Genomic DNA, 25,882 nt, shown 5'->3' with positions numbered 1-25,882 from the left:
TCTCAGCCATAATCTTCGCGTTCTCTTCTTCCTTAATCTTCAGCTTTGCTTCCCACTCGGCGATAAGGACTTTGACTCTGGCTTCTCTCTGATTCTTCACAAGAATTTGCCTCCTCTTCTCATCCTCAATGACCTTCAAAGCTCTAGCCAACTTCTCCTTGGTGATGTCATGCTCCCTCGTGGATGACTCTAAAGCTTGGCTGACCTTGCCATAATAAGCAGTGTCTATCTCAAAACGCTTCACCACAAGAGCATGTCTCTTATCCTGATCTTCTATTTTCCCTTTGATTTCCTGATTAGCCATTTGGATTCTAGCAACACTCATCTCCAACTCAGTCTTCTCTGCATGGAGCTGATCTCTCTCCCTCTTCATCTCCAGGAACTCTTCCATACTGACAGAAGAATGAGATTCCTCAATCAATGGATACCAAGGATCACCCACAGGAAATGGTAGACGAGTGAGCTCCACTCTCTTGCTGAGCCAATCATCAAACGGAGGAAAAGACCTGTTATTAGCTCTACCCCAAGAAAACTTGCCTTTCCTTTGAATGCGGCGCAATGCATCAGACACTTGCCTCAACGATGACTGATTATCCTCAACCGGGAAGTAGCAAGACTCCTGAATCTCACACTTAAGAGGAGGAACCTCCATAGCGAATCCCATTTGTCTCTTAAGAAGCGTCGGGTTATAATTAATACAACCTTGAACTCCTATAAGAGGCACATTGGGAAACCCCCCACAACTACAAATGAAATCTTGTCCAGCCCCACTACTGTGAGTCCAAGCTATGTCCTTGGCTCGCAAACCCATCAACTTGGTTGCCCAATTGACAGTATGGTCAAGAAGAACAAAGGCACCTCTGGAAGGCAAATATCCCATGAACCATTTGTACAACAACTGAGCACAACACCTAATCAATCCCCCACGCCGCTTCTCGTTCCGATTATGGACCGAGTAGTAAACATCCCCAACCAACGTAGGAATAGGATTCCTCTGCACAAACACCCGGATGGCATTAATGTCTACAAAATTCTTCTGGTTAGGGAACATGATGATTCCATAGACGCTTACAGCAAGCAGAGCACAGACAGCCTTCCAATCACCCAAAACAGCATACTCCTTGGCTTTAGCCTCCAGGAAACTCAGATGAAAACCAGGCAACTTTCCCTTCTCCTTCAGACCTCCTTTAGTCACTTCGGGGCTCAAATAAAGAGCACGGGAGATCCCACCAACATCAGGTTCTTCCTTAGTAGCATAGAAAGGAACCTGATTTCTGATCTGAATACCCAGGATACCAGCATAGTCCTCCATCAAAGGCCCCAACAAGTAATCCGGGAAGACAAAGCATCTCAAACCAGGATCATAAAACTGGAGAAAAGTATGGATGACATTCCTATCCCTGTCTGTGAGCCTGAAAACCATCTTCAGAATACCATCATAAGCCTCACGGAACATCCCCACATGGTCAGGCGTAATCAATGCTATCATCTCTTTCAGCACACCGATCTCTGGATCAAAGAAACTGTAGACAACATCGTCCTTCAAACCGACCCTCATATCTGAGTAAAGAAGTCTCTCAACCAAGATCTCAATCAAGAATGTCCCCTGCATATGGATAAACATGAGTTAGATGTGGATAAATGCAAAATGTGAATGATGCGGATGCACGAATACAATGCACTGTGCCATCCTCCAAGTCATCTGATCATCCACTGCACTGGGTTCGGGTCTCTGAACTGATCACAACCATCTGAGGTACTGAGTAACCACAACTCCAACTCGGGAGTTCCGAAATAAATGGAAACTGAGGATATATCACCATCATCACCAGAAAATCACTGAACTGATAGCAACAAAATCATCTGTATCAACCCAGGGAATCCTGAAATAAACGGATCCCCCACTGATAAATACCACGGACAGAACTCCGGCGTCTCAGCAATAAATATCCATAAATCCAACTCATAAATAGGACCCAGATCAATAACTGAACCAATAGTCACCATCAGAACATCACCATTAGAACATGCATCTTTAGGAATCAACCCTCCCCTCACAGGTGAATTCTGATAAGGTCATCCTAAGGCGGATAATGGTCTCGACAATCGGACAAGATACTCAACGGGTTTGCCCTTTCGGGTATGCCGTTGCAGCTCTCATAAGATCATCTAAACCAAAGATCCGGGAAAGGACGGTCACCGAAGTCAATAGCTCAGAAGAGGTAACCTAACCATAATGGAAACTCCACTATGGAAAAGCTCTCTCAAAAGAACCTCGTCCGGCTTGTGGTATGTCACGTCACAACAACATGCCCAACCAACATGTGAGGAACGTGAGACCACACTAATCCTAGGTGTATACTCGGGCCTGGGTTTTAGCCCCACTTGGAACACCCACCCCAAATCAAAGGAACCAAACCTGTACAGAATCCAACACAATGATAATATGATGCATGCAAACATATATGCAAATCTATACACAGTATAATAATCATAAATGCAATAAATAAGCAGTAAAAGCAACCAAAACTATCCTAGAGAGCGCTAGGATTGACTCGCTTAGGGAAGATGGACCAGCAAGAGGTCAACTTCCAGTCCCCAGCAGAGTCGCCAGCTGTCGCAACGCGAAAAACAACCGGTGGAAAAAGAACACAGAGCCGCCACCATGCGTTATTTATCCCAAAGGAGGGAAAGGAAACGCTCGAAGTAAACCTGAAAAAGGGAAAGGAATGGTCTTACGTCCAGAGATTGCTAGGTATGGGAGTTGGTTACGCAAGGGGAAGGTATTAGCACCCCTCACGTCCGTCGTACTCGACGGGATCCCCGCTCAAAAGAATAGGAAAAGGTTGCTAAATAACTGCTCAAAGAATGCACACACACTAGAATAATAAACAGGTGGAAGAAGACGGAGGAAACGGACTCGGCAGGATGTCGCATCTTGGGCCTACGTAGTTTGTCAGAAACAAACATCAGAGTCGACGTAGTTCGGGGAAATGGGGAACAGGCTCGCTAGGATATCGCATCCTATGCCTACGTATCTCATCTGGAATGAGAATCAGAGTTGTCGTAGTTCGGCTAGCGCACGCCGAAACAAAACACAACACAAAGACGCTGAGACGTCAAAATAAACACACAAAGGAAACAGACTGCCAATGGTTGGTCTTACGTCCGACTCCGAACAACAAACACAAACAAGGAATCGGAATGCCAATGGCTGGTCTTACATCCGACTCCAAACACACGCAAAAAGGGTTATCAAACAGACAAGCTAACAGGGAGTCTGGCACTCGAGCCTAATAGCTGTCAAGCAAACACCAAGAAGACGCTGAGACGTCAGAAGAAACAAAGAAGTTGAACACACAGACTAAAAGGGAGTCGGGAACTCGGACCTAATAGCTGTCAAGCAAAACACAAAAAAAAAAGAGCGCCCGGAGAGATCTCGCACGATCTCCTGCTTACGTACCTCATTTGGTATGAGGATCAGGGCGACGTAGTTCCCCTTAACAGGGGAGAAATTCTCCTAACCAGAGACCAAGGGAATAACGAACTAAAAGGGAGACTGACTCGAGCCTAATAGTCGTCATGCAAATTATAACCCTAGGTTGAGGTCTCTAACAAGAGTTTGACTCACACAGAAAGTGAGTCAACTCAAGTCTATTTCTACATACGTTCAACTTCCGGGGAAGTTGACCATACGACTCCTACAGAAAAGGAGATGAGAAGTGGAAAGCAGATAAACATATCAAAAGCAATCACACGCTATATACAAACAAGAGGCTCATACAAGGCTGGGCTTTAGTCAATGGGTCATATCAACCTCGACAAACAAGCCAACAGTGGAAGGGGTGTCTGAGGCTCTTAACCACTAACATTGACCGTCAGGGTGAGCAGATGAAAGGTAATGAGGGTTAGACCTCATAGATCTTAACCCTGGCCTAGGTGAGCTCAAGACAAAGAAGGTGTGGGGGTCCAGAATGAGGGACCCTATTCCACCTTACTGACTCTATACAAGATTTTGGGTGTTTATTCAAAAGCATCAGCACGTAGTGCGAGCATAATGAAAGACTCAACGGAATAGCAGGGGATTGATTGCAAATCCCTTCTATCTGCCAATTGCCTCTTCACTTAGGAGGACTTGAAGTACATGGCACAAATATAAACAATCACAATCATTGCCTCTTAAGGAGGACTTCAGCCAAATGCCTGCCAAAAGAAACGACAGGGCTTCCATACTACATGGAGTTATAGAGGTTACCTAAGTGGTATGCCAACCACAAGCAAAGCAAAGCTCAGATAATGAGCTTAAAGCAGCTAAGGTACCTGTATGAAAAGGTAAACAATCAGTAGGATATTCAGACAAACAACCAACAGATAACAACAGTCAGACATTCCCAATATGTATAACATGTAAGCCATAAAAGGCAAACACTCAAGTGAGTTAGCCACCAAAGGACCTACAACATGACCAAAGGTTAGCAAACAAAGCAAATGGCGATCTCAAATGAGGAGGCCACATCAACTATCAAACTAAATGCTTGAACCTGAAATACAAAGCTCAAATTGTGAGTACAAACCCCTAGTGCAAAGCCTAGGGTCAAAGGTAAAGCAAAAAGTCAAAACATAAGTTGATATTCAACAAAAAGCATCTTTAATCAAGCAAGAACATGTCCTAAAAAGGACCAAGTCTAAAGCATCAAGCAAAGTCACCACATGAGCAAGATATGGCAAAGGCAATTTCAAAGCACACAATTGGACATCAAGAATCAAAATTCCATATTAAAACAGAAATGAATCAAAGAATCATGAAATTTTTTATGTGTATACAACATGTCAAACACAAGCATCATGCAAAAAATTGGAATCAGAAAAGCTCTATTGACATGTATAAGAAAATGAACAAGATCAACATCAAATTGTGTGACACACATTGTCACACCCTACATCCATGTATCCAAAACAGAAATGGAAAATGCTAAAAATTCCAAACCAAGCCTCAAAAATCAAACAACATGTTAGGAATCATCATACCAAATTTCAAAGCCATTGGACAATGTATGAGCATTTCACAAAAGAATTGGTACAACATGTCACATTTGCATACATGTTCAAATAACAGTCCACAATTAAAAATCCAGAAATGATAAAATCAGGAAATGAATACCACAAAATAATAGACATCAAGATGAACATGTGGCAAAAATTGCATTCAATTTGGATCAATATTCTATTTTTTATGATTTTTTGAATATGATGAAATAGAATTGAAATGATGAATAAATGCATGTCACAAAATGGAGGGAAATGAGAAATGGTTGACAAAATTTGAAATAGCGCTGCCAGAGAGAATCGAACCATGTACACCAAAAATCAAGCGCTGGAACAAAATAAATCACAAAACTACACAGCCAGGAATCGAACCGTGTATGACCAAAGGCAAGCGCGTTTTGATCAAAACGTTGCCGCTTCATTAAATGAAGTGGCGCCTAGTCAGCCAAATCCAACACGCGTGGAATGAGTCAAACGCGTATGGACCAACGAAAATGCCAACAGGATCCACGCAAGCAGCACACCAGTCACAAACCCTAACACCTTACACCAGACGGCCAAAATAGTGATTCCGGTCGTCTTCTCCGACCAAACTCGCCGGCAACAGCAATGAACATTCATAAAATTTTCCAGAAACATGCACTGCATACATCAATCGAAAGCTCATGAGGTGTAGAACATGGATCTATCATCAACTAAGTCTAAAACATCACACACTTCATGAATCGAATGAAAACATCTTTCATGTTCAAAACTTAAAACTAACATATCTCAACCAAATCTCAACCAAATTTAAATCTATAACCATCAGAATTCTCAGCATGATGAGATCTACCTAAACATGGCAATGATTTGAAGAATTAAGAGATTCGAATTTTAACCAACCTGGACTTGCAGTGACCAAAATCTTGTAATTAAGCCTCCAGAACTTCCAAATCTCCTTCTCCACTCTTGATATGAAGCTTTGAATATGAATTGATGCTTGGAAAGGCTTGGATCTAGCTCAACTTGTAACTTCCATCTTCATGTTCATGTATGGAGTATGCACAATTCTTCACCAGTTTCTTCAATCCACAGCTTGATCCCTACCAAATGATGATCAAGGAACACGAATATGCAATAAAATTCAGGTGTTATGTGAAGAATTTTCAAATTTGGATTGAGAGAATTTTTGGAGGGAACTTGAATCTAGATATAGAATGAATGAAAACTGAGAAATTCTGTTATGATTAACCTTTTATATACTGTGTTATGTATCATGCTAATCCAAATTAGCAATGGCTAATGAAAAGTTAATGAGAAATAATGTGTATGACCAAAAATGAAAAAATGAAGGTGCATGGCTCAATCCCACGTGAACAGTAGCATGTGGAGGTGCATTTTCACTTAAAATCAGTTCATGAACACAATGGCAATGGTATTTAGCTCATGTAATCAACCAAATTCAAATTTTCCATTTTCCCTCCAAAATGAACATGCATGGGCAAATGATTATATGAGATAATTTCATGCAATGCAATGATGGATTTGGAAATTATAGGTCAAGAGAAGAAATATGCAAAAAGAGTGACTCATTTTGGAGTTGTGAAACAAAAGTTATGGCATTTTGAAGTTCCATGCACCCTTGGCAATCATTTGATCACAACTTCTCAAGCGTTCATCAGATGCTCATGATCTTGGACTTTTTGGAAATGGGAGAGAAAGATTTTCAACTTTGATGTTGGACAAAATTTCATTTGAAGCTTTCTTGATGTTGGAAAGTCAAGTTGAAGGTGGTCCAAAAACTTGCCATTTTTGGAAACTTGAAATTACAGGTCACTTTCCATTTTGGGAAACTTTTGATCTGACTGCAAATTCTTCAAGGTATATGATTGAAATGACAAATGAACCTCTTTTGAACATGAATGAGGTGTTGAAACTCATTTCCCCACCTCAAAGCCCTCAGCTCTTACACAGTCGACTGTATAGGTCCTCAGATGACCTTGACATGCTCTGATCAGCTTGAGCCTCAACCACTTGAGGAATTGGCTCAGAAATGGAACCCTCACTCATATAAGCTTCTCCACATAACCATGTGATCTCCATCTCAATAGAATACCTCTTCTTCTTGAAAATCCCTGGTTGAAAGAATGCCATTGATTAGGGTTGACCAGAGGTCAAAACCCTAATCCAAAGGAAACTGATCATGAACAATGAAACCCTGGATGATGACATAACCATGATGATGGTGACATATCCTTACCAACAAGATAATACTCAACCTATTTGAGGAATCAAGAAGCTCTGACTGAAGCACAAACCCTCAGATGGTTGACAATCAATCCATGAAACCCTCAGGCCTAAACCATGTAACTTCTCCATCTTCTGAAAAGACTTAGGAGGATGACTTCTCTATTGTTTCCACATGATATGCAATATGCAAATGCCTAATGTCCTAAAACATGAAATGCAATGCTAAACTAGTCCCAAGAAGAGGAGGGTAAATTTTGAGGTGTTACACACCCCCACCAAATAATTCGCGTAGTCTGTGAACCACGGGATACCGATAACAGCGAGGATGTGTTCATCAGCGAACTCATCCTTTATCGGTCTATTTTCTTTTGTTTCTTCAATTGGTGACATGCGGGATAGATGATTTTCCACTGTGTTTTCACACCCTCTTTTGTCCCGGATCTCTACATCAAATTCTTGGAGGAGTAAGATCCACCTGAGAAGTCTCGGCTTAGAGTCTTGTTTAGCAAATAGACATTTCAAAGCGGCATGGTCCGTATACACGACAACCTTCGATCCTTATAAATATTGCCTGAACTTATCAAATGCGTAAACCACGACCAATAACTCTTTCTCAGTGGTTGTGTAGTTCATCTTTGCAGGGTTCAATACATGACTAGCATAGTAAATAACATGTAATAACTTCTCTCTTCCCTGTCCTAAGAGTGCCCCTACAACAATATCACTAGGATCACACATGATCTCAAACGGATGAGACCAATCGGGGGCAATAACAATGGGTGCTGAAATCAGTTTTCTCTTCAATGTCTCAAAGGCCATGGTGCATTCTTTGTCTAAAACAAATCCCTTATCTTCAACCAATAGAGTGGTTAGCGGTTTTGCAATTTTTGAGAAATCTCTTTTGAACCTGCGGTAAAAACCTGCGTGTCCTAGGAAACTCCTAATACCCTTCTCATTAACAGGAGGTGGGAGTTCGGTTATCACTTCGACTTTTTCTTGGTCAACTTCAATTCCCTTGTAGGAAATTTTGTGACCCAATACTATCCCTTCTCGCACCATGAAGACCGAGAAGTCATCCATGAAGACTTCCATATGCTTTTCGAGCATGTCAGCGAAAATGGAAGTCATGCATCGTTGGAATGTGGCAGGAGCATTACATAACCCGAATGACATTCTTCGGTAAGCAAATACACCATACGGGCATGTGAATGCTGTCTTTTCTTGGTCTTTCGGGGCGACAACAATCTGATTATACCTGGAGTATCCATCTAGAAAATAGTAGTAGTCATGTCCGACTAACATTTCCAACATATGGTCAATAAATGGCAAAGGGAAGTGGTCATTCCTAGTTGTTGTGTTCAACCTTCTGTAGTCAATGCACACGCGCCACCCGGTAATTGTCCTAGTAGGAATTAACTCATTTTTTTCATTCCTTATTACGGTGGTCCCCCCTTTCTTAGGGACAACATGCACCGGACTCACCCAAGGGCTGTCAGAAATAGGATATATAAGACCTGCGTCTAGCAATTTCACCACCTCTTTCCGAATTACTTCCTTCATTGCAGGATTGAGTCTTCTCTGTGGGTGGACTACCGGTTTGTGGTCTTCTTCCATGAGAATTTTATGCATGCACACAGTAGGGCTAATACCTTTCAAATCTTCAATTGCCCATCCAATATCATTTTTGTACTTTTTCAAGACTTGGATGAGCCTTTCTTCTTGGATATTCTGAAGGCTTGAGTTTATGATAGCATGACATTTTCCTTCAGGATCGAGAAAGACATATTTAAGATTCTCAGAAAGTTATTTTAACTCCTTTCCCTTCTTTTGCTCTTCATCCTCCTCACTAGATTGAGGTGGGTGTAAATCCTTCCATCGGTGTGGTCGAGGTCCTTTCCACGGAGGTTATGCGTCTAACAAAGCCAACATTTCAGATTCTCCGTTGTCCACTTCTTTATTACTATCGAAAATGGACAAACTCAACACTCTTTCCAAAGGTGATTGTGGTGTATTCAAAGGACTATCATATGTCATCACCTGATCCAGAACCTCTATAGTGTGACTGGTACAAATATCACCCTTGTACCTCATGGTGTTTCGAACATCGATTTTCAATTCCTCATCATAAACCTTCAACGTCATAGTTCCTTCTTCTATGTTTATCAAGCACCGTCTTGTTTCTAAAAAGGGTCTCCCAAGAATGAGCGGGATATCTTCATCTTCCGACATCTCAAGAATTACAAAATCCACCGGAAATACAAACCTGTCAATTTTCACAAGAACATCTTCAACAATACCATACGATTTCTTGACCGAATGATCGATGAATTGGAGTGTCATCCTGGTGTCTTGCACAACCCCTATACCAAGCTTCTTGTAAATGGATAACGGCATAAGACTCACACTAGCTCCTAGATCAATAAGAGCTTTGTTGAATGACCTATCTCCAACAGTACAAGGGATTGTAACAACTCATCGATCTTTCTTCTTTATCGGAATCTTCATACCCTGTAAAATATCACTACAAGTTTCGGTTAGAATAATCGGGTTGGCGTCGATGGTTCGCCTCTTCGAAATGATGTATTTCATGAACTTGACATAAGTAAGCATTTGTTCAAGTGCCTCCAACAGAGGAATGTTGATATCTAGCTTCTTGAACAACTCTAAGAATTTTTCAAAGTTTTTCTCATGTTGTCCCTTTTTCTTGTTTCTAGTGGGGAAAGGGAGCTTAACAACCGGTTTAGGCTCAATGACTATTTCTTTCACAATAGGTTTCAGTGCTACCATTTCTTCCCTCACAACTTCATTTTCTTTGATCTCAATATCCACTTAGATCAATTGATCTTCCTCTTCATCCACTTCCTCGACTACTTCATCAGATTTACCACTTCTTGTTGTCACAACACTCACATTATTATGCTCTCTAGGATTTGTCACGGTTGCACTCGGTAGAGCACCTTGTGCTTGAGAACTCGAAGCTAATTGCTGAGTGATTTGACCCATTTGGACTTCAAGATTCTTTATGGATGCTGTGGTGTTTTTCTGATTGTTCCAGATTTCTTCTTGAAAGTGAAAATTATGAGCTGCCATCCTTTCAATTGCAACTTCCCAATCAACTTTCTTAGGGGCCTGTTGCTGTTGTTGTTGTTGATATTGAGTTTGGTACTGGCCATGTTGAGGAGTGGTTCCTTTTTGGTCTTTCCATGAGAAGTTGGGATGATTCTTCCAACCCGGATTGTACGTGTTGGAATAAGGATTATTCTGCTTCAAAAATTCGATTTCCTCCATTTGTTGAGGAGTTGCAAAACAATAAATAGTTTGGTGCAGACCACTACAAATTTCACAACAGACAGTAGGAGCCGGTTGGACCTGCGCCACCTGTTGGGTACCTATATTCATCACCTTCAACTTCTTCTCAACTTCAGCAGCTATAGTATCTTCAAGACGTATTTTATTAGTTTCCAACTTTAAATATATAACCCCTTCTAGTTTTCTTTGACATCTATCGTACAACTCTAAGTGCTCATTAGCAGCAATAACTTCAATGATCTTCTTGATACCGGTGGCTGTTGAAAAATTTGTGGAACCATCGACTGCGGTATCAATCAGTTGTTTGGTCTTTATTTTGAGACCATTCACATACATCTGCATCTATTCAGTTGGATCCATATTATGAGTTGGGAAGGCTACCAGGACTCTCTTGAATCTCTTGTAAGCGTCTCCCAAAGTTTCCCCGTCCTCCTGTTTAAAATTCAGAATTTCATACCTCTTCCGCAGAAATACCGACGCTGGAAAATACTCATTCAGGAAGGCTTTTTCCATTTCTTCCCAAGATGTGATGCTACCGGCAAATAGGGAATAAATCCATTCTTCGGCTTCCTCCGCTAAGGTGAACGGGAACATTCTCAATTTTTTGGCTTCTTCGGTGTGACCATCAATTTTTAGAGTGTTGCTCATGGTCAGAAACCTCTGCAAATGCTTGTTTGCATCTTCATTCACTTTTCCAGTAAAATGCTTCCTTTCAAGCTGATTAATAATACTCGAATGCAAGTGGAAATTAGCCACGTTTACTGGTTGGTTCACAATAGTTACTCTGTCGGTTGGTGCATTTGCACCTCCGTAGTCACCCAACAATCTTTCTGGTGGCGGTGGAGCTTCAGCCATAATTTCGATCTCTCTATCGAAACCTGAATCTAAACCTGAATGAATGAAAAGTTGTTCTTCGTCTGATTCCAATCTGGCCAATCGAGCTTGCCTGAGTCTCGCCCGCAAGGTTCTCTCAATTTCTGTGTCAAAAGGAAAATCATATGAGGCCTTACCTCGCATACAAATATCAGACACAGATTAGTTGATATAATCGAAATAAATTATTACGATAACGAAAATTAAATTTTAGTTGCAGAGCAACAAAATTTCAATTGAGGTAATTTAAACTTATATTTGGCAATCCCCGGCAACGGCGCCAATAACATGATCGGAAAAATAGCAAGTGTATTATTTTTCCGATGTAGAAATAATAAGGATGTTTCCCAAAGATCGATCTCGAGGATTGCGCGGCTATATATGTGTAGATTGTTACCTAGTTGAGCAAAACTAATAGTTGGGGTTTTTGTAAAATCACTGTAAGAGAAAATAATACAAAATAAATATTTTCACAGATTATAATAATATGCCAAGGATGGTGTGTGAAAATCTCTTGTAATGACCCTTGAGTATATATCTCCTTAATAATGAAAATTGTTTTAATTACCGTATCTTAAGATTGTTTCCCCCTAAGACCTCAGAGGGAAACCTTTGGTATTCAATCTAACCTCTAAGTCCTTAGGTGATTATGATGAAACTAAGCAATTTTACTTTAACAGGAATAACCCGGTAACCATAGGGTATCCCTAGTCCTAGGTGATATCTACTATGGTTTCACTGTATAAAAAACCTTAACAATTGCAATCCTGCTAATTGTTAACCATATATCAATCTTGATTTTTCTGATAAAGAAAGCATTACGCAAATTACACAGTGAAATTAACAACAAATAACATGTATTAAGGAAATTATAACTTCAGAGTCATTACACGATCAATTCAGGGACACTCCCCTGACATTGGGGGGGTTTAGCCTCTCATATTATTCAAATAAGATACAAAATAAAAATGAGACATTACAAAAGGATGGGAATTCCGTTGATCTTCAATCGCATTCGCTCTTGAAGGATCTCTGTTCTTCGCCGCTTTTGACCGCTTCAATCTTTATCGTCTCCAATTTTTGATTGTCCAAAAAGTCCATTCTCCATATTCAAAAATCCCCTAAATAGTTCCTGATGACAAATTTGATGTAGCAAAAGTCCAAAATACCCTCCGATATCAGCCGTGCCAAAATACAACAAAAATTGAAAAATGAGGTGTCCAAGCCAATACTGGCCGTGTCGGGCAACACGACAGGCCGTGTTGGGCTTCTGATGAAAAGGCCTTGACACGCCCCTTCAGGGAGGCTGACACGGCCTGTGTCAGCTGACACGGGCGCCCGTGTCAGCTCCCTATTTTCTTCTTCCAGGTGCCCTCTCCTGACACGGCTCGTGTTGGGCAACAGGGGTGGCCGTGTCAGGACTACTGTGTTACCTAATTTCCTCTTCCGATGGGCCCGAAACGTCCGATTTGCTTGTCTATTCCTCTGGCACTCTTGCTTACACCTGAAACCAATAGAACTACCACAAAGAGACATAAAATGGAGTATAATGATGCAAATCAAATGTAATCAACAAATGGAAACAACAATGCAAAACATCTAATTTACTAAACAGAACAATAAAATAAGTAGACTAATGTGTTACCGACTTCGTGAAAAGGTGCCAAATGAGTGTCAAAAAACAAGTAGAATTAGAGACTGATCATAGGATTTGTTGCTTCAATATGTGACAATCATGAGACTTCATTCCAACTAATTTCAAATCTTTCTTTAAGACAAGACTCTTGAAATTTGAAGAGTAGCCCTGTGGAACTTTTGTGCCCTGTAGACACTCACAAAAGCTGATTCTCTCATTTTTGACAAAGTATGACATGCCAAAGGTGAATTTGTTCGCTTACTTGCTGACTGTGCAGCTAACTATTGTCTTATACCCATCTCAACCATATCCATACGAGCATTCAAACCATCCTTTGTTTGGCCTTGAATGTTGAGAAACGTTCCTATTACATTATCACACACATTTTTTCAACATGCATTACATCGATACAATGTCTAACATCTAGACTAGACCAATAAGGAAGATTAAAGAACACATACCTTTTCTTCCTTATGTTTTTATCATTGGTCTGTTTTTGGTCATTCCCAAATATAACACTGACATCTTTCAATTTGTCATAAACTTACTCTCCAGTTAAGGCTTTTGGAGCAATTTCATTTTCCGGGTGTCCATTAAATGCTTTTCTTAACCTACAATATAGCTGAAATCGTTTGAGAAATTTTTGATGTCCAAGGTCAATTGTCTTCCTTTCATTTTTCAATTGTTGGAAGTAAATGCATTCTTCACATATGGGACATGCTTTATGCCCCTTCACTCTATAGCCGCACAAGTTCCCATATGCAGGAAAATCATTAATGGTGCAAAGAATCGGTAAAGATAAGGAAATGTGTCGAACTCAAATTGCTGTAGCATTTATATTTCACTAATACAAGCTGGAATAGCCTAATTATTCGTTTTATTTCTTCCAAATACTTATTCATTACATTGCATAACTTACCTAATTTTCTCTGGCTGATATCACTACATATTAAGAAAAATGTTTTAATTAAATCCTGACATCGCAACGTGCGCAATTGTAGAGTTTAAAATGTAGATATTATATATCTTTTCAAATGAGTCACTTGTATGTGTAATATCGTCGAGTCCATATATCCGATTCGCCAAACATTACAAACTAAGGTTGTCCTTTACAAGTTGAAATCTACATTAAGTTTCGCTATGTCATAGCGTTATGGCGTCACAGTAGCTGAAATTTGACAACACTCGATCATAACACTAAATCGTGTGTTGCGGAACAATAGTAGTTTATTCAAATTCTGCCCGATTATAAGATTATATTCGCTATTTGACAACACTATTGCAAGTTCACAGTAGAATTTACAATAACAAGCAGAAAACAACTCTTCTAAAGAACATTAATACATGATTGTTAGCAGTTATAGAGTTCACTCTACAATCTAAATAATCAATTTATTCAATTAAATAATCATTGTTTACAGTATTACTCCCTCCGTCCCATATTATAAACAAATTTCACTTTTTAGATTTATTAAATAATTAATGTATCTGGTCTATATATATACCAAATACATTAGTTATTTAATGAATCTAAAAAGTAAAATTTGCTTATAATATGGGACGGAGGGAGTACTATTTAGTATCATCAACAATGAGGAGTAATTTACATTTTCTAGGTCATGTTTTCAATTCCTAACAACACCCCACTTATTATTGGGGAAGTTTTTCACTAGGGAGCATTGAATTTTTGTGGGACTTCTTCTTTTGGAGCAACACCTTTGTGAGAGACACACCACATGTTCACCTAAAATCTTAAGGTGATAGGTGAGTGGGTTCTCTCACTTATAAATGCTCAAGTCTCCATATTTCCAACAAATGCGGGACTATTATCCACATTACTCACACTTGAATTCTCAACACTCCCCCTCAAGTGTGAGTCCATAATGCTCTCCCTCAAGTGAAAGTTCTTCTAACTTCCACAAACTCTTATACCGCACAAAACGTTTCTTATTCACCACACTGACGCCGTTGATACTCTTCAATGAAACATTTCTTATTCACTGCACTGGCGTCGTTGACTTATGATACAAGTAAGCCGATCCCTTTTCTCGAACCAAAGGCTCGTGATACCAGATGTTGGAAATCCCCCAAAACCTATGGTGAATTTCAATCAATCTTGATGAACAAGACTGTTATTACCCACACATTAACAATGACAAGAGAAGAACAATGGAGAAGAAATAATGTAAAGAACGATGAAGGAGAAGAGTAATAAAATTCTGTAGAGTTTCTCTCTGCCCACAAACTGTGGAAAACTTTTTATTCACTTTGCAACTGCAAAATACTATGAATTACAAGTGTTATGAATACTTTATTCACCTCATTACAAAAAATAAGGGTTACTCCCGCTATTTATAGATTTAGGTTAACTTGGACCTCAAGTCAAAGCACAAAACTATAAAAGCCCAAAATAGCTAACACTACTAAAATAGGCATAAGTCGAAATCCTGTGTGAAGAACATGCTTCGACACTTCGACACACTAACACAACTCAACATACTAGGTGGTTCGATACTTCCTTGTCCTGTCGAGCAACATGCTGGGACACAAGGAATTACAATTGAGCACACCACCTAATTCATTGTGTCTAAGCTATCTACATTTATCATAACTCGTAGTCTTCTGAACACTTTGACCTGCATTCCCTTTGTCATGATATTTGCAATCTAATTTTCAGTTCTGCAGTGCTCCACATTCATCTTCCCATATGTTACCTGCTCTCGAAGATAATGGAATCTCATTTCGATGTGCTTGCTTCGACCATGTGTTATCGAATTCTTTGCCAGATTGATAGCTGACATGCTGTCGATCCTCATGGTAATTGCTCCATGACTCTTTGTTGTTATCTCTTCGACCAGATTCACCATCCATGTTGCTTGACACGCACAAAGAGAAACAACTATGTATTCTGCTTTGCACGATGATAATGCTACTACTGGCTCTTTTCTCGAACTCCAAGCAATTGGTGCACCACCTAGCATAAACACATAGCCAACTGTGGATTTTCGATCCTCAGCATCACTACACCAACTTGATTCGGTGTATCCCACTAATTTGCATTATTTTCCTTTATCAGCTGCAGGAAACAAAATGCCATAGTCGAGAGTTCTTTTCAGATACCTTAGTATCCTCTTCGTCGCTGTTAGATGTGATACCTTTGGCTTCTGCATGAACCTACTCACCATACCTACATTGTATGCTAAGTCAATCCTTATGTGACAAAGGTATCGAAGTGACCAAATAAGTCTTCTATATTGGGTTGGATCGATGTCATCTTCATATGAATCTTTCGACAGTTGTAATTTGGGCTCAGTTGGAGTCGAAGTTGGGTTGCAATCTTGCATCTAAAATCTCTTAAGAATTTCTCTTGCATACCTTCTGCGGTGCATCATCAAACCTCTACCACTCTTGTAGAATTCGATGCCAAGGAAATATGAAATGTCACCCAGATCTGACATTTCAAATTCCTTGTTGAGACCACCTTTGAAGTCTTCGATCTCCTTCTTGCCGCTACCTGTTATCAACAGGTCATCGACATAGAGACATAGTATAAGAAATTCACTCTTGCTTTTTCTTACATATACTCCATGTTCACTTGTGCCCTTCACAAATTCCTTCTCCCTTATTAAGTCATCTATCTTCTTGTTCCGAGCTCTTGGATCTTGTTTAAGTCTGTACAAGGCTTTATGCAGGTTGTACACCTTTCTTTCTTCACCTTGTTTCACAAATACAGCTGGTTGTGCAACATAAACTTCTTCTTCTAAGGGGCCATTAAGGAATTCACATTTCACATCCATCTGACACATCTGCCAGTTGTTTATGTTTGCTAGACCAACAACCAACCTGATTGTTTCGATCCTAGCAATAGGTGCAAAAACTTCATCAAAGTTAATTCCTTCTTTCTGAAGAAATCCTTTCGCCACAAGCCTCGCCTTGTATCGAGTCACTTCTCCTCTGGGATTAAACTTCACCTTGTATACCCATTTCACATCGATTTCCTTCTTGTCTTGGGGCAATTCGACAAGTGACCAAGTGTTGTTACTTCGATTGACTTCAGCTCTTCGTCCGTTGCTTTCATCCACTTCGAATCTTCAATGCCTCAGTTGCATTGACATGTTCTACATATGCATAGAAAGCATAATGCCAGCTCACCTTCTTCATTGACCACATCATCTGATGTAATCACACATTCTTTGCAACCTTGCTGCATGTGTCTTGTTCTTTGAGGTCTGCTTGTGCTTGCTTCACCTCTGACTTTTTCCTATCGAACTTCTCTTTCGAATTCACTAGCTGGTTCATCATAAAATATTCTCACTGAAGCTTTCTTTACATTCTTAGTCCAATCCTACTCCTTAAGCTCATCTATGATCACGTCCCTGTTGATCGTTACTTTCTTATTCACTGGGTCGAACAACTTGTATCCTACAGTCGAAGGATATCCTATCAGGATCATCTGACTCGACTTGTCATCAAGTTTTCTTCTCAACTGATCTGGCACATGTCTATGTACTATAGATCCAAACACCCTTAGATGACTCAAGCTAGGCTTGACACCAGACCAACATTCTTCTGGAGTGATTCCTTCTAGCTTCTTCGTCGGACATCTGTTCAGGATATATGTCGCAGTCGACACAGCTTCTCCCCATAATTATTTGCGTAAATGCTTTCCTTTTAACATACTTCTAACCATATTCATGATGGTTATAATCTTCCTTTCTGCGACTCCATTCTGCTATGTTGTGTATGGTGGCACCACCTCATGCACAATCCCTTCTTTCACATATAATGCATCAAAATCTTTTGACACATATTCTCCACCACCATCAGTCCTCAAAGTCTTGATCTTTTGATCGCTCTGTCTTTCGACCATAGATTTAAACTTGGCGAATACCTCGATCACTTCACTTTTCTTCTTGATCAGGTAAGACCATAGTTTTCGACTGAAATCATCTATGAATGTAACAAAGTATCTGTTACCTCCAATTGAATCCACCTAGAGAGGACCACATACATCAGAGTATATGACTTCAAGAATTGCCTTCGACATGCTTCCTGCATCCTTACTGAAGTTGTTCTTATGTTGCTTCGCCTGCACACATTCTTCACACACTTCGTTTGGAATGTCGATTTCTAGTAATCCTGAAACCATATTTCTTCTCTTCAAATCTCTGATGTATTTGAAATGGAGATGGCAAAGTCTATAATGTCATATCCATTCATCTCTGTTGATTGCTATTGCAAGGCACTTATCCTCCATCACATTTAGTTCAATCTTGAAGGTTCTATTATGAGACATTGAAGCCTTCAAGACCAACCTTCCATTTGAGTCGAGAACTCTCATCATCTAGTCTTTGATCGACACCTTGTAGTTATTTTCGACCAACTGCCCTATGCTGAGCAAATTACTCTTCATGCCTTGTATGTACAAAACATTTGAAATTACTGACCTCTTGTCATCTTTCCTCATAAGCAGAACATCACCAACACCTTCAGCTGCTAGAGTGTTGTCATTTGCAAATTTCACCATGTTCTTCATTGAGGGCTTTATGTTGACAAACCAATTTTTTCTTCCAGACATGTGTGATGAGCATCCTGAGTCCAAGTATCACTAGTCCTTGAATCTCTCTTCTTCTCTTGTTCTAACCATCAACAACGTCTCTTCTTCTTCGTGTTTCGCCAACTTTGCATAAGTTTCTTTATTGTTCTTCTTTTCTAGACAATCACTAGAATAATGACCATACCTTTTGACAATTATAACACTGAATGTGACTCTTTTCTGGCTTTTGACCATTACCTCTTCCTCTACCTGCAACACCACCTCTTTGGTTGCCTTGGTTCCAGGTTTTTTTCTGATTCGACCAGTTTCCTTCTTGCTGATTTCAACCAGTCGAATTGTTGTAACCTCCTCTGCCTTTGTTTCCATTCCAATTTTGTTTGCCTTTTCTTTCTTTTGCTGATTGAGCCTGCAAAGCCATATCACTCTTCGACTTTCCTGCAGCTCTTTCATCCATTCTTTGTTCATGAGATTCAAGTGTCCCTTGAAGCTCTTCCTTTGTCAATTTTGACAAATCTTTCGACTCTTCTATGGCTACTAACACATGGTCGAACTTTGGAGCGAACGACCTCAAGATCTTTCCAACAACAGATCTTGATGTCAACACTTCTCCACATACCTTGATTTGATTCACCAGTTTCGTAACCTTGGTGAAAAAATCAGTTATGCTTTCATTGTCTTCCATCTGAAGTAATTCATAAGTTCTTTTGTGAGTTTGTAACCTCACCCTTTTCACCTTCTCTACGCCTCCAAGCGATTTCTCCAGAATTTCCCATGCTTCTTTCGATGACTCTGCATCACTAACCTTTTCAAAGTTATCTGCATCAACACATTGATGGATTATAAAGAGATATTTATAATGTTTCTTCTTCAATTATTTATGTGCAGTCTTTTCTTGATCTGTCGCGGTTTCTGCAAGCGTTGCTACTCCTTCCTTCACAAGATCCCAAAGATCTTGATAACATAACACAACTTTTATCTGCTTGCACCAATTCTCATAATTGTTGTTCTTGAGAATCGGAAGATTTGCTGGAAAATGCCTGTTTGGATGATTAGTTGCCATGGTAATTTTCTTCCCACGAATCGATAAAATTGGAGCTCTTGATACCATTTATTGGGGGAGTCTCCTAAAAAATTTAAGCAGAAAGAAAAAACTAAACCCAAAGTAACCTTGAAAAATACCAAAATATGAACTAACCTTGAAAAATATGAATAGAAGCAAAGGTGGAGAATCTGGAACTCTCAATGTCGACAGAAACTATAACAATGTGTTCGTCGCCGTAGAGAGAGAATTTTATTCCGCCTCCAAGAGAGAGAGAGAAGTAAAAGGAAACATGGTTAGGTTTTTTTTTCCACCGCCATATATATATATATATATATATATATATATATATATATATATATATATATATATATATATATATATATATATATATATATATATATATATATATATATAGAGAGAGAGAGAGAGAGAGAGAGAAGGTTTTTGAGTTTGCAGCAATGTGAGAAGAGATTGAATTATAATGGGTTTGTGGAGAAGAGAGAGAATAATCTATGTATTTGGCACTTTTGTCTCTTAACTAGTTTTTTTAATTATAAAAAATTAGTTATAAATCAGATTAACTAATTTAAATATTATTCACTAAAACATCTAACCCGCGGATCCTAGTTTTTCACATTTTAAAATCAAATGGAAAGCATATGAGTTAAAATGTCTGATTTAAAGAGTTTTTTTTTACTAGTGACTAGCAAAAATGATAAAGCGTTATGTTCTTGTCGTCCCTATAAATATTATAAAACTCATAATTTCTCAAACATTTCACCACAAGTTATGAATTTATCAAATATATGTGGAGTGTGCCTTTTTGGCTTGAGTCGTCAAAGAAGAAGGGTACATCGAGCAACTATTGGGATACAAAGATTTTTTTTAAAAAGATAAAGATTTTATCATAAGGGAGACATTTTATGAATAAATCAAATTTAAAAAGGATGTTGAATTATAAATAAGATTTGACTCATTTGACTAATAAAGGGTTAGACTCATTTTGGTTTTAGGACTATAGTCCAAATAAACTTCTAGAGATACTATGTAAATATAGATTAGTAATGTCAATATTAATAAACCTTCGAAGTAGAGAGAAGAGTGTAAAACACTCTCCCCCTCTCTCACTTAAAGTGTTAGAATACTCGATAGATGTAGGTAGAACTCTCCCTTATGGTTATAAAGAAGCAAATACTTATCATTTATAAATCAAACTAATATAAGCTAATAAAACCAAGTAAAATTGTTAGTTAAAACATGTAGAAGCAAGTAAATAGGTTTGCAAAGTATCATCTTAAAAAATAGAAATTATCATTCTATCAAATAGTCTCTCTTTCATATTTTTCACAAAATCTCAATCTAACATTTTGTTTTTCTAACAATGAACTCTTGACACACTTAATAATCACATGAATGCTATTCCTACACTCTTTTTTACACCAAATACATACATCATATACATTTTTATCGTATTTATACGGTGAATAGTGTTTTTTAAATAAAAAATATTTTTTTATGAATAGTTCGTGAACATTGCATGAACAGTTTCCATGAACAGTGTCAGTGTCGATGAACAGTAACCGTGAACAATGATTTTAAAGTAGTGAAATAAAGTTTGTTAATTAAAGGTAAAAAATTGGTTAATAAATTGATGAAGTTGGTTAATAAACGTCAAAATTAAAAATAATTTTTAAAAATATACTAAAATTGATTAATAAAAAATAAAAAGTTGATTAATAAAATTATGAAATTGATTAATAAAAATTTAAGTATCAAAAATAATTTTGAAAAATTGATTAATACAATATAAAATGTTTATTAATAAAATTTCAAGTCAATCTTAAACTAAGCCAATATCTAAGTACTTAATTTGAAGTGCAATCATAATACGAAATAACAATAATATTCAACAGTACATCATCGCAACTCTATATCATATATCATACATACTAAGATAACTTATAATTAATCAAAACTTGAAAAACAAAATGGACAACCTCAATGGCTCAAATTTAGAAAAACACCACATCGCAACTCTACGTTTTCTTCTTAAATTAGTTAGAATCTCCACTGCATTTGTTTGTTGTATCTCTTCTTGTTCTTCATAAAGAATCTGGTAAACACTTGTTTACTATAGAACTTAGCTCCCAATTCTCGGTTCCAATCTCAAAATTCCACAGTGGAGGCTCTATTTGCACCTCTCTCACTAATCCATTTACAAACATTTTCAATCTCTCACTTACTTTGGTTGCTCCAAATTGTAACAAAGATTGCAGAATCTACACAAGTTATAGCCAAAGAAAACAAATCAATCATAAGTTTCTTTATGTTGAGAGGCTAACTGATTAATTACGTTTGCAAAACATTATTAAAATGGTGACTAAAGAATATGCATGTGTTCTTCAACTTTAATTACAACCACAATATAACACTTTAAAAAGTTGATCCAATTAGGGTTGTTAAAAAAAATACTCCTTTTAATGAAAGATGTTTTAAATACATCTTTGAAAAATACTTAATATAATGTTTTTTCATTGCATCATATATTCATAAATAATTGAGTTTTGAGGATTCTGAACATTTGAGTTTCAATGAAAACAATTGAAGAAATCTAAGCGAAGTTGTCAGATGCAAATCCCAATGCGATCAGATTAATTTAAGATCACTACAATTGCGACTTAATGTGATTGCAAAGACTATTACATCAATAATATTGCAGTCGCAATTGCGATTACAGACCGCAATTTAAAAGCATGGTCACAACAACAATTTATAGCCATAGAAACGTGTATATTTTTACCTCTGCATGCACCACATGAATAACTGAATCTCCTATCATTGAAGAGTTTGATGAGATGACCTCCACGTGATCTTCATGCAGTATTCTTATAATTTCATAGAAAATGAACTTATCATCAACCCCACATGTTACAATGACTTGTAGAGAAGAACCATTTTCATGGATCTCAATATTTGGTGATTTCATGCTTCCTTTTACTCCAGAAGAACTCGAACAGCCACTACGTGATCTCTTGCTTCTCATTAAACTTTCTTTCTTCTCCTTCGCCAATTTCAAATTTGTCTCTAAGCTCTTTATGTAATTTATAGCATCGTCTATTTGATCTATTAGTGGTAAAGCTTCCTACATTAAATGAAAAATAACACCAAACTATGTAGTATTATCCAACATAATATATGATATATGAAAAAAATATAAATTGAATATGCTCAAATGAATGTACGTGATGTTATATAGATGTTATATAGAAGAGATAATGCACCTTGGGATTATAGTTAGGAAGAAGAGAGTTGAGTTTGGAACAGAGAATCTTCATCTTAATTCTCCTATTTTTCTCGACAATTTTTCTTTCGAGTTTTGTTGAAGAACAAGGTTGACCGGCTGGTTGATAGGGATCCATTGAAAAACAACACCGAATTTTTCTTAGTTAGGATTATGATGAGAAAGTTAATTGAATTGTTTATGTTTTTATTTAGTTAATAACTATGATATGATTTAGTTAGTGATTCATACAAGATTTATAAATAAGTAGGAAAGCAAAGAACAAGACAAACATGTCATCTATTTGACCTTACATGCATATTCTCACACGTGGCTTCACTGTTTTGTGGTCATAATTTTCAATATGTGATTAATTTGTCAAACATTGCGTCCACCTCTATCTTAAGCTATATCTTCGATTTGATTGGTATTTTCTACTTAATCATAGGAATGTAGTATGTGCTAAGGAACAGGGATATCTCCATTTTCTTAATAAAAAAGCTTTATTATTATAACTTTGTGTTGGGTTAATTGTAATTCTAGTTCTCTTATTATTCTTTTTAATTTTTATTTTTATTTTGGTTCTCCAATTTTAAAAATTGGTTTTTCAATCTTTTTATTTTATTATTTTTTGAATTTTTAGTTTTTTTTTTTTTAAATTTGAGAATATTTTTTAATAACATGAGGCTCATGTTGCAAATGTGTCATTGTCAAGTCATTATAAAATTATTCCAACTCTTTATTTTTTTTTATATTTAGGTTAATGATATTTTAAAATTTTAATCATTCATTTTTCAAGATCGTATTCAGGATATGCATCTTCTGCCTCAAGAACGTATTTAGGATCGTCGTAGTAGGGTTCCCATGCTGAATCATCATCCTCAGTGATGACACTAACTTCTGGAAAAATGGTATTGATGAACCCTCCATTATGGAAAGTTTCTTTGATTCAATGAACATATTTACTTCCTTCTGCAATCTTCTTGGAAGTAAGAGAAAAGCCTAAACCCTCTTGGTGTTTGTTTTCTGGGAGATCCAAAATTGTTCCCCAACCATCGGTTATACAATCATTTACTAACCGTTGTGCATCCTTGAATGAAGAGATGAATTCTCCTCTCTTAACATATTTGTCAATCAAAGAAAGGGCTTGGAATTGAGTTCCAACAGCTTCTTCAGGTTCAAGCTAAGAGAAAGATGATAAGTGACTCACAACTAGTGCTTGCTCCCCACAGGTTGTCACTAGCTTCCCATTCTTCACAAATTTAAGCTTCTGATGCAAAGTGGAAGTGACTGCCCCAATTTCATGGATCCAAGGACGACCCAATAAATAACTATACACAACTTGTATGTCCATCACCTGGAACGTTATCTGGAATGTATGAGGTTCGATGGTCATAGGAAGGTCGACTTCTCCAATGACTGTTTTTCTGGAACAATCAAAAGCTTTGACAATAATCCCGCTACTCTTCATAAGAGCACCTTGAAAAAAAAGTCTGGAAAGTGTCCACTTCGGCATGACATTGAGAGACGAACATGTATCCATTAACACACTTAACAAGGAGTCATTCATACAGTTGATTGAGATATTTAGTGCCATGTTATGATTTATTCCTTCTTCGGGGAGCTCTTCATTACTGAAACTCAAGTAGTCGCATGCCGTGATGTTAGTGACAATACCATCAAACTGTTTGACCGTCACATCGTGGTCTACATAGGTTTGTTGTAAGACTTTCTGCAAAGCTTCACGGTGAGCCTTAGAGTTCATCAACAAAGATAACACAAATATCTTGGAAGGAGTATGCAGTAATTGTTCCACCACATTGTATTCACTTTTCCTGATGATCTTCAACACCTCATCGTCATCACTTTTTTGATTCATGCTGTCAGATTGGCCAATCGGTTCAAAAGGGATCTCAACATGAGCCTGCTTTCCTGCTGCAATATCCTCAGTCCTTTTTGCAAATATTCGCCCACTCATTATGACCCTGCTTACATCAACGACGTTAACAATGGAGGGTAGAGGAACCTCTTTTCTATTCTCAGTTATTGTAGCATTGTACGTATAAAGCACGACTTTATCAGATTGGTAGGGAACTGGGCCCGGTAAGTTAATGACCAAAGGAGTCACAGAAGTTTTTCGACTGTTATAAGTAATTTGTATAGGCTCGGAGTCGTTGAACTGAGGAGTTATGACATCCATTCCGTTGTCCCTATAGACCATATTGATCTTATTATAATCTATGGCTTTATAGGATACAATGTAACCTTGGTCCATTTGATCCAAGAGATCAGTTACAATAGTTAGGCATCCTTGAGAGTTCCTGAAACAAACCCTGCAAGAGGCGTAGTTATGTGGAGGCATAGAACCATTCTTGCTATATCTGACATGTTTCTTTACTAAGCTCTCGCCCAACAACCGTACATCATAGATCCGGAAACTTCCGGGGAAACCATATACCATGTTAACTGAGGCTGAACCATGTTGTAGTAGAGGATTCTGAAATTCTAGTTAATAGACTTTCGATGTCACACGGGTTGTTATGACATCCAATTCTGCGCAGACAAGAATTATGCAGAACTTAAAACGTAAGTGCAGTAAATAACACAAGGAATTGTTTACCCAGTTCGGTCCAACATAACCTACGTCTGGGGGCTACCAAGCCAAGGAGGAAATCCACTATTAGTAGTATTAATTCAGACCTTAAACCAACTGTTTAACCCTATAACTTAATACCTACCCAATGCAATTTCAATCTTACACTAAGATCATAGTTCCTACTCACTCCCCCTCAATCACCTCAGTGATTACAACCTTTAATTAAGATTAAAGACAATTTTGAAGTCACACTTCAAACAACTCTTGATTGTGCTTAACAACTTTAATCAAGATACACAACACTCACGCTT

At 38.0% G+C, this 25,882-nt stretch overlaps 3 protein-coding genes across 3 annotated transcripts; all 3 read right to left on the bottom strand.

The window, feature by feature from the left end:
- Positions 1-9,183: 9,183 nt before the first annotated feature.
- On the bottom strand, positions 9,184-10,065 carry LOC127082338 (uncharacterized). The gene is made up of 2 exons (XM_051022573.1): positions 9,786-10,065; positions 9,184-9,689 (listed from the first exon to the last, which is right to left on the bottom strand). The coding sequence occupies exons 1-2, from the start codon at positions 10,063-10,065 to the stop codon at positions 9,184-9,186; spliced, it is 786 nt and encodes a 261-aa protein (XP_050878530.1).
- An 11,665-nt stretch (positions 10,066-21,730) lies between these two features.
- On the bottom strand, positions 21,731-23,149 carry LOC127086905 (transcription factor bHLH162). The gene is made up of 3 exons (XM_051027728.1): positions 22,977-23,149; positions 22,496-22,837; positions 21,731-21,974 (listed from the first exon to the last, which is right to left on the bottom strand). Exons 1-3 carry the CDS (start codon positions 23,112-23,114, stop codon positions 21,798-21,800), a joined length of 657 nt encoding a protein of 218 aa, XP_050883685.1. The 5' UTR covers positions 23,115-23,149; the 3' UTR covers positions 21,731-21,797.
- Positions 23,150-24,158: 1,009 nt separating this feature from the next.
- LOC127082337 (uncharacterized) lies at positions 24,159-25,436 on the bottom strand. Its single transcript, XM_051022572.1, has 2 exons — positions 24,828-25,436; positions 24,159-24,728 (listed from the first exon to the last, which is right to left on the bottom strand). Exons 1-2 carry the CDS (start codon positions 25,434-25,436, stop codon positions 24,159-24,161), a joined length of 1,179 nt encoding a protein of 392 aa, XP_050878529.1.
- Between the last annotated feature and the right edge of the window lie 446 nt (positions 25,437-25,882).

Source organism: Lathyrus oleraceus, chromosome 5 (assembly GCF_024323335.1).
Source record: "Lathyrus oleraceus cultivar Zhongwan6 chromosome 5, CAAS_Psat_ZW6_1.0, whole genome shotgun sequence".
Taxonomy (NCBI): Eukaryota; Viridiplantae; Streptophyta; class Magnoliopsida; order Fabales; family Fabaceae; genus Lathyrus; species Lathyrus oleraceus.
This window is presented reverse-complemented; position numbering and strand designations above follow the sequence as displayed.